The following is an 8,844-nucleotide window of genomic DNA, read 5'->3' as shown; positions in this document are numbered from 1 at the left end:
ATTTTGAAACAGGGTCTCATTATGTTGTGGAGGGCCTCACCAAGTTGCTGAGGCTGGCTGTTAACCTGTAATCCTTCTGTCACAGGTTCCCAAGTACTGGGATTACAGGCATGCATCACCACACCTGACTGGTTTTGTTTGTTTGTTTGTTTGTTTGTTTGTTTGTTTTCCTCCTACATGTTTCCTTATGGCTTTGAACTTTGGATATGGAAAAAATATATACAAAAAACCCACAGCAATCTGACCCCCCCAGTGTAAGACCACTCTCTGAATACCACAAGACAGCTTCAGATAGGGCAATCACTATTTCACATTCTTATAAATGCAATAGAAATATTCTCAATAGCTTTCTGGAGACTGAGAAGGGGACATTTTTTAAAATATTTAAATCAGGAGTGTATTTACATGCATAGAAGTCAAATTATCTAATTTATAGAAAAGTTGAAATTTGTTATATATTTTTGAATGTTTATCACATTAATATTTGTTCTAAAAGTACAATACCTTTAGGAGAGTAATGCCATTAGAAACAGTTTGCTTTGTCATCCTTATGAAGCAGATCAAGAGCAAAGGGTGTTATCTACAGTCCAAATTTGTCAACACAGTAAATCAATTAAAAAAAAGTTTGTATTGCCACACAGTCCAACTAGAAATGAACACAAGCTTTATTGATATATTTGCATTGTAACCTAACAAAATATAAACTCAGCCCATGGTAGATAACTCATTTCTTACATCACAGTGACATTTTTCATGCAGATAACAGAAAATTTTTGTTTTATAATGCAACTGCTGTAAGTTAAATTGATTCAATTTAATTAACAAGCATTTATTCAGTGCCCACCTGTGCACAGCACTATACTAGGCATGTAAAAGAATTAGAAGTTATAATTCCTGTTCATAGGGAACTCACAATCTAGACAGGAAAGATAATCCATGTATATAAGAAGTAATTAAGAACCATTACAAATCACATGAAAAGCAATATAGATAATAGGTTCTGAACTAATAACATTGGAATCCAAGGAAGCCCTTCGAGTGATACAATTGGGAATATAAATTAATCTGGACAAGGTAACCAGAGAAAGTAAGTCTGTAATTGGCAGGTGATCAGTGTGATCATTCTACAGCCAATAAAAAAAAAAATTGAAAGGAAGGAGAAACTCAAAGACAAGATAATAAAAACTAGCAAGTCAATTGGAGGGAATGGCAGGCAAACTGTCTCAGCGCTGGAAAGAGACAATGTGAGTTAGGAAATGCAATGAAAGGCACACCACAAGACTGGGAGGGCATTGAGTGCTACTATTCAAAGTCAACTCAACATTTAAATAAATAATAATGCTTAAACACATCTATAAAATAAAGCTCCCAATAAAAGTGTGTTTTCCTAACCTTAACACAAAAGTAAAGAAAAATTAGACTATCAGAATATAAACTCAAGGAGATAAAATGAGCTCACTGTGATGGGACAGGAGCCCCATTTTTTTTTTTTCATTTTTAAACTCATAAATAATTGGGTTGTCTAAAACCCACATATCTCTTCAAGATAAGACCTTCAACTCAGTACTGACCAAGGCCCTAACACACTCAGGATTTTTCTTCTAAAACTCCTATTCCTTTACACAGTGAATTCAGCAGCAAATAAAAAGGTCTTGGGGATATATTTGTGGGGGCCATAGGCAGAGAGACAGAAACAATAAAGAGAAAATGTATTGGTTTTAAAAGCAAGCTAATAAGTGATAACAGTCGCTACGTTAGGGAAATATTTCAGAACTTAGAAGACAAACATAAACATGAAATATTTCTATTACCAATTTAGGAAACCTACAGCATAGCAAGTGTATAAGATGAAATCCTATACCATATGAGCAAATTATTGTTTTAATTAACCCACCAACCATACCCAGTAACCTATGTTTTTGTCATGACCACTTTTAAACTCAATTTGTGAGAAAATAGAGCAGGAGAAAAAGTAGCAATTCAGAATCGAATACTGAATGTGGAATAACATTCAGTGGAGGACTGATCATGCCTTAGCTGACAATCACGACCTTGACAACCCGTCAGGATAGAACAAGGGAAAAGCAACTCCCCAGTGCTTGTTCTCTGGGCCTTCACACAGCAGATTACTTTGAAACAGAAAGGTATGAAGTACTTCTGGGCCCCCAGGATACCTGTGAAAATTACTGGCCACCAGCAGCTGCAGCTGTTTTAAAAAGAGAAAAAGAAAAATGAAGCATTAAAACAAAACAAAACAAAAAATTAGCTTTCAATGTGCTTACCAGTTGTGAATGAGATGGCCTGAAATCAGAGCTTCCAAATGTGCTCCACTTTGCTATAGTAGTTAGCATGTATGTATCCAAAATATATCTGTCTTTTATTTTGAAAAATCCTCACAAGTTCTAAAGGAGAATGAATGTTCTGCTTATTTGGTCTTATTACTTATGTAATGAATATAGAAATCTATCCCTTCCAACTTTTCAGCTAAAGGATTTCCGGTTGTACACAGATATTCAATAGGTATTCACCAAGAGACTGTACACATTATAGAAAAATATCAAATAAATGCCATGCTATATCTTTATACCATTATTTAAAACAATAAATATAATAATAAGCTTTAACTAGAATTCAGATCTTAGAAGTCAGAACTTCCCATTCAACATTTTAGGAACTAATTTGATAATATTAAATTATACCAAATCCCTGCAATTTCAGGCAATATACACACTTCTACCCCCTTGATCTTCTGCAAAGACTAGATTGACTTCTATTCAATTTACTAAGGTGGACTCCATCCCAACAGGCACACACTCAGCACTACTGAACTGAGCTGTCAAGACAATGATAAAATCGTGATCTCTTTGTGTAGGAGATATGAAGCTTCCTAGGCTATGGAGGTAATACTTGCATTAAACTTTTGCCCCCTTCCAAACAGGACAGTGAAGGTTTTTTGGTTGTTTTTTTTTTTTTTCTGGAGATGGAAAAAGCACATAAAAAGCCACAAGAAAAGGAAGAACAGGAGAGGAAATGATTATGAAACTTTGGAAGCTGGGAAGCAGCTGAGATGAAATGAGCTCACTGATAGGACAAGAGTCCCATTTTTAAAATTTTTAAACTGATAAATAGTTGGGTTGTCTAAGACCCACATACCTCTTTAAGGTGAGACCTTCAACCCAGGCTTACTTATTTTATGTACTAATGATAAGTAACCTATTCATTCAAACAGCCTGAAATCCTAAATCAAAGGAGGAAAATATGGGAAGCAACATAATTCACACAGAAAACTTCCCAGGAGTCACAGGAAATGCCCCAACAGGTACCTCTACAAGTGAAGAACCAATATAAAGAAGATGAATTAGCTGTCTATTCAAGATACAGTTAGAGCCCTAGATCTGATCCTCCATTTTGGCACAAATGAGTAACTGTCCCCTTCCTTATCCTGGCTAAAGACTGAAAGAATGTTTTTCTAGGGAAAAAATTTTTTAAAAGATGTTTTGAGGCTAGATGTCCACAAGGAGTAGCACCATGAAGAGAAGCCATATGTGAGCAGTTAGAAGCTGGAAGCTGAGACCTGTGCCTTCTTCTCCTCTCAGGTGCTACCATTCTGCTAGACAAACCTTTACTCTCCACACAGAAGTTTGCAAGTGGCTGTTCTGAGTGGTCCAATACTCCCAGGAGTAAAAACCTAAAGTACTGACATAGGAGTTGGTCAAAGAACCCAGGCAGAGCCTTCCGGTGAAGATCTGTTCACAGTGCCACCTACCTGCTTAGAGAATACAAACCCTGTTTTGTATCTTGAGTGCCAAGGACTACAGACCACCTGAGAAAATACTCTAATGGAAATCCATAGGAAAAAAATAAAAGACAAAATAGCTTAGAGAAAACAGATGCTTTAAAAAGAGAGGAAACTTCAAAAAGAGTTATTAATATTCATATAGCAATACAACAAGCCATTGTTGCCATTAAACAAGGACAAGATGCTGTTTAAAAAAAGAAAAGCTAGAGAACAAAATAGCTTGCATAAATTAAAATTATGATAGCAAAAGTGAAGAGTCCAAAAGAAATATTGAAGATGAAGGTTAAGGAAATATTTATAATTAAAGCAAAGAAAAAAAGAGAGAAAATATAAGAAAAAAAGAAAAGTAAAGAAGTAGTCTAAGAGGTACAATGTCCAAGTAATAGAAATCTACAAAGAAAAATATGAGAAAAATCAATGGAGAAAAATTAACAATTCTAGAAAATTCCATGCAACTAAAGAGTATGAGTTTCTAGAGTGACAGGGCCCACTGATGAGTATACAAGGTATAAGGATAAGTCCACCGAAGATAAATCATTTATAAAATTTAGAATACTGGAGATAAAAAAGAATATCCTGCAATTTTTCAGATAGGTAAGAAAAAACAATCAAAATACAATTCACTTGAAAAAGATTAAGAACCAGAATAGCTTATAGGCTTCCCAATAGCAATTTTGGAATCTAGAAGGCAATGGAAAATGTCTGAAGAAATATTATTCTGAAGAAATATTATTTTAACTTAATTTTATGGGTATGTTCTATACAAAACTGTCAGTCAAAGTGGAGGGTAAAAGAAAGTTTCAGACATGCAAGATCACAAAAATAAAAAAATCTACCTCTCACATGTTCTTTCTTGCCCAAAACATATGAATTATACAATAAAGAAGTTGGGGGAAATGGAAGATAGAATATTCTGAACAAGATAGAGGAATATTTTCCTGCTTAATGGCAGTGAAGGGAAATCTCAGGATAGCAGGTGTACACCAAGTAAGAAAAAAAAGCTAATTAAGATTGGAGACATTCAGAAGATTCTGGGAAAGATTGTTCCAAGGAATTAAATAGAAAACTGATGATGCAAAAATATAATGAGAGCACAATTTTATAAATAGCAGAGAATTAAAAATTGAGCTGGGTGTGGTGGCACATGCTTGTAATCCCAGCATTTGGGAGGCTGACACCAGAGGATTGCGGTTCATGGACACCCTCAGCTACTTAGTGAGGCCCTCTGCAACTTAGTGAGACCCTGTTTCAAAACAAAGGATAAAAAATTGGGTGGGGGGTGTAGCTTGGAAGTCAAATGCCTCTGGGTTCCTTCCCCAGACCCGCAAAAAAAAAAAAAAAAAAAAAAAAAAAAGGAGTAGCTGATAAATACATAGAAAAATAACAGAATGTTTAAAAATAGACACTTATGAATGACTAAAAAAATAATAAATGTGAGTTGGGCAATAGTGGCACACACTTGAAATCCTAACATTTGGGAGGGTGAGATAGGAGGATGGAGGTTCACGGACAGCCTCAGCTACCTAGTGAGGTCCTTTGCAACTTGGTGAGACCCTATTTCAAAATAAAGAATAAAAAATAGTTCTGGGGATATAGCTCGGAGGTAGAATGTCCCTAGGTTCCATCCCCAGTATCGTAAAAAAATAATAATAATAAATATGTACAAATACTCATAGTGTATGCTATGCCTAGAACTTGCAGAGATAAGGCAGCCATGCTAGAGGCAAGGCTTAGTTGCTCAGGAGGAGTTTCTGGGGGTGTCCAGGGGTGTGGCCTTAGGGATTGTGGATGCTTCTTCTCTTGCTCTCTGTGATGTGAGAGCAGAGAGGTTGGCCCTCCATTCATTCATATTCTCATTCATTCTCTATCTATCTATCTATCTATCTATCTATCTATCTATCTATCTATCTATCTTTCTATCTTTCTCTCCTCTCCACTGCCATGCCCTAAGTTCCACTGATATAACCAGCTTAACACTGACTGAACCCTTGAAATCTCCAGAACTGTGAGCAAACAAATCTTCCTTTCCCTAAATTGTGATGGTCAGTTGTTTTGGATTACGGCAGTGAAAATACTGACTGAAAGAGTTTACTACATAGCTAAGCTATGAAAATGTATGTGTTCACAATAAATACATCGTCCTAAGTAAAATAATAAAATAACTGTATGGGCAAAATATATGGAGATATTGGTTATGAAAAAGAGCTAAATCATTATTATTGTTAACAACTTTAATTGATAATAAAATTTAGAAGTCAAGAAATTGCAACAAAAACACAACTTAGAGAAAAATAACTGAAGAATTGACTAAGAGTTAAGTGAGCATCTATTTAAAAAGGAATCCTGGGCATAGTGGCACACACTTGTAATTCCAGTATTTGGCAGGCTGAGAGAGGACAATTGCAGGTTAAAAGCCAGCCTCAGCAGCTCAGTGAGGCCCTCAGAAACGTAGTGAGAACCTGTTTCCAAATAAAATATAAAATAAGTCAAGGGGTAGCCTGGAGGTAGAAGGCCCCTAGGTTCTATTCCCAGTAACACACACACACACACACACACACACACACACACACACACACACTTCATCTTAATTATCTGTAGCATATTGCATGTCATAGTTCCTGGCTGACTCTCTGCTTTCTAAAAACTAAACATCATTTAAAAAATAAAAAAAAGATAATCAAGTCTTTGTTCTTGGTAGTTAGGTATGGGGAAGAGGAAGAGGGAACCGCAGTTTAAGAGAGAAAACAGAAGCCAGATGTGAATAGAGAGATGAGAGATGCTATTTTTCATTAAAAAAAAAAAGTTGAATTATATGACTCTAAACTATGTCCATATGTAACACTGATAAGGAAATAAAATGTTTTATACAAAGACCAATTTGTTTACTGTAAATCACTGTAATCATTCAATTCAAAACCTAGCAATTGACCTTACGTTTCTGCATGCCAGATAAAAAAGTTGTTGTTGTTGTTGTTTTTTAAGAAAAAGACTAAATATGAGGATGACAATAAAACATTGTCTTGAAAATATCTTGTTTGGGGGCACTCAGCATTCCTTTCCCTTCTTGTCAATAAACGTACCCTCCCAGTGCATTCCATGTGCTTCTGGGAAACTGACCAAAGCCCGCTCCAAGGGGCAGCCGCTGACTGACTTTGGCGATTCATTTTACTCTTGCCCAGGCACAATGACTAATTCAGAAATGAATGCATGGCCCTTTCGGGTCAGACTAAGAGGAGACACTGGGAAATTTCTAGGGAAAAAATTTTCTTGCTATTCCAAGAGAGCTACTCAAAGTCCCATTCTGTCTTTGGAATTACAATCTATAGACATGGCCTTCAATATGGTGGCATCCATTCCTGCTCCTCTAAGGTCAGCCAATGTGAAAGGAGGTTAGTCTTGGCAGATTCACAAGTTCAGCCCTGACCACATTCTAAATTTATAATTCCAAGTGGCCTATAGCCATATATACTCCCCTGTTCATTTGGACATCTCTAGGTTATTTAGAACATATAATACAATGTAAATGCTATGGAAATACTTGTAGTGGTGCATTGTTTAGGGAATGATGACAGTAAAAAGAGTCTAAATATTTTCAGTGCAGACAATTTTTAAAAAATATTTTCAATAAGCAGTCAGTTGTATTTGCATACATGGAACCCTTTGCAGTTGGAAGAACTTACTGTATTTTCTAAATCAAGCAGGTTTGAAAAGGTTAGGTTTTAAAAAAAAAAGGATTTTTAAAAAGACCAGATAATGAGCTAGAAAGGTTTCCTGGCAATCAGTGATGATGAGCTCAGCGGAGAATCCTTTGCAGATCTTCCCATTGTTTCTGTCCACGTATAAAAGTAGTCAAACAGAACAGAAATTGTAGTTGCAATTTGTGTGTGACTAGAGGGGCGTTTCATCATCTTCTCTCAATTTGGTCACTTCTCCTTTTTTCACTACTGCTAGGTTTATATCCCTGAATTTTTTTTTTCTCCCCTGTCCCCTCAACAATTAGAAAACAATTCCTGGGATGTGATGCTTGAGAAGGGCTAAATAAAGGAATGGGTGGTGAGGATCTGGGACTGACTTGTTAGGGCCAATAATACCACTTGCCATCAAATGCCTCATTTGAAAAGAAAACAAAAAGGAAGAGAATATTGTCAGTAGAAAAACAAAAATCACAAATGCCCAGTCTCCAACCTGCTCGGGCCGCTGCCATCTTCTTGTTCCGCATTTTGTTCTCCAGAGCTTGCTGCACAATACGAAAAAGGAGGGAAGAGCAAAATTAGATTTCCTGGTGTTTTCTGCTCCTTGACATTAATAGAGGCAATGCTTTTTATGAAATAAATTGTATCTTACCAATTTCATCTTCTTTTTGAGATCCAGATTTGCTGCCTTCTGGCCCTTGGCAGTAGCATTGAGATAATAGATGGTCAAACTAAATTTTAAGAAAAGGATAAAATGAGTGGCATTTTTCAGTTCTTTGCGATTCTTCTTAAATTTCTATTAAATCACAGGATGCTAGCATGGGAGTGGACAGCAAGGTATTTTCTACTCTAAATCTCCTATTTTGCAGATAAAAACTGAGGTCAAAAGAGATTGGAATGTATATTTAGAATAAACACAGTGACTGGAATGAGGCTGAAAAGTTGGGCCAAAGGCTCCTAACCCACAGCCCAGTAATCTAGCCACTACTCCACCCAGCCTAAAATTAGCTTCTCTCTGGAAATGTATTAAATAGCTTAAATTATAATCAAAAGCAACATTTTAAATGGATGGCATTGGCATTCAAGGACATGGGAAAATCTACCAGAGCTTGGGAAATATGTCAAATAAAAAGGAAAGTGACTTTCTGCTTTAAATTCCCTCCTTACAAATGAGAATATTATCCCCATAGGCATAATTAACATAGATTTTTCCCATAGAATGCATTGTTTGCCTTTCTTCCTACCTCAAAAAGATAACATTTCACAAAGGAATAAATTTATATTTTAAATGACATTTACATTTCTAGAGAGTGCAAGTACCAGCCCAAGAATCCTACAAAAATAAATATGCTC

The 8,844-nt window shown here is 36.0% G+C and overlaps 1 protein-coding gene across 1 annotated transcript in view; it reads right to left on the bottom strand.

Annotated features, from left to right (window-relative positions):
- Positions 1-2,183: 2,183 nt before the first annotated feature.
- TMC1 (transmembrane channel like 1) overlaps positions 2,184-8,844 on the bottom strand; it is a gene marked incomplete at both ends in the record, with an annotated part of 183,910 nt that continues 177,249 nt past the window's right edge. Inside the window, 3 exons of the mRNA XM_080708995.1 lie at positions 2,184-2,206; positions 7,985-8,036; positions 8,144-8,222. Coding sequence (XP_080565121.1) covers positions 2,184-2,206; positions 7,985-8,036; positions 8,144-8,222 — 154 coding nt within the window. The remainder of the gene's footprint in view (positions 2,207-7,984; positions 8,037-8,143; positions 8,223-8,844) is intronic.

Source organism: Muscardinus avellanarius, assembly GCF_963383645.1.
Source record: "Muscardinus avellanarius genome assembly, chromosome: 13".
In the NCBI taxonomy this organism is placed as follows: Eukaryota; Metazoa; Chordata; class Mammalia; order Rodentia; family Gliridae; genus Muscardinus; species Muscardinus avellanarius.
The sequence above is the reverse complement of the archived record's forward strand: the minus strand, read 5'-3'. Positions and strand labels throughout refer to the sequence as shown.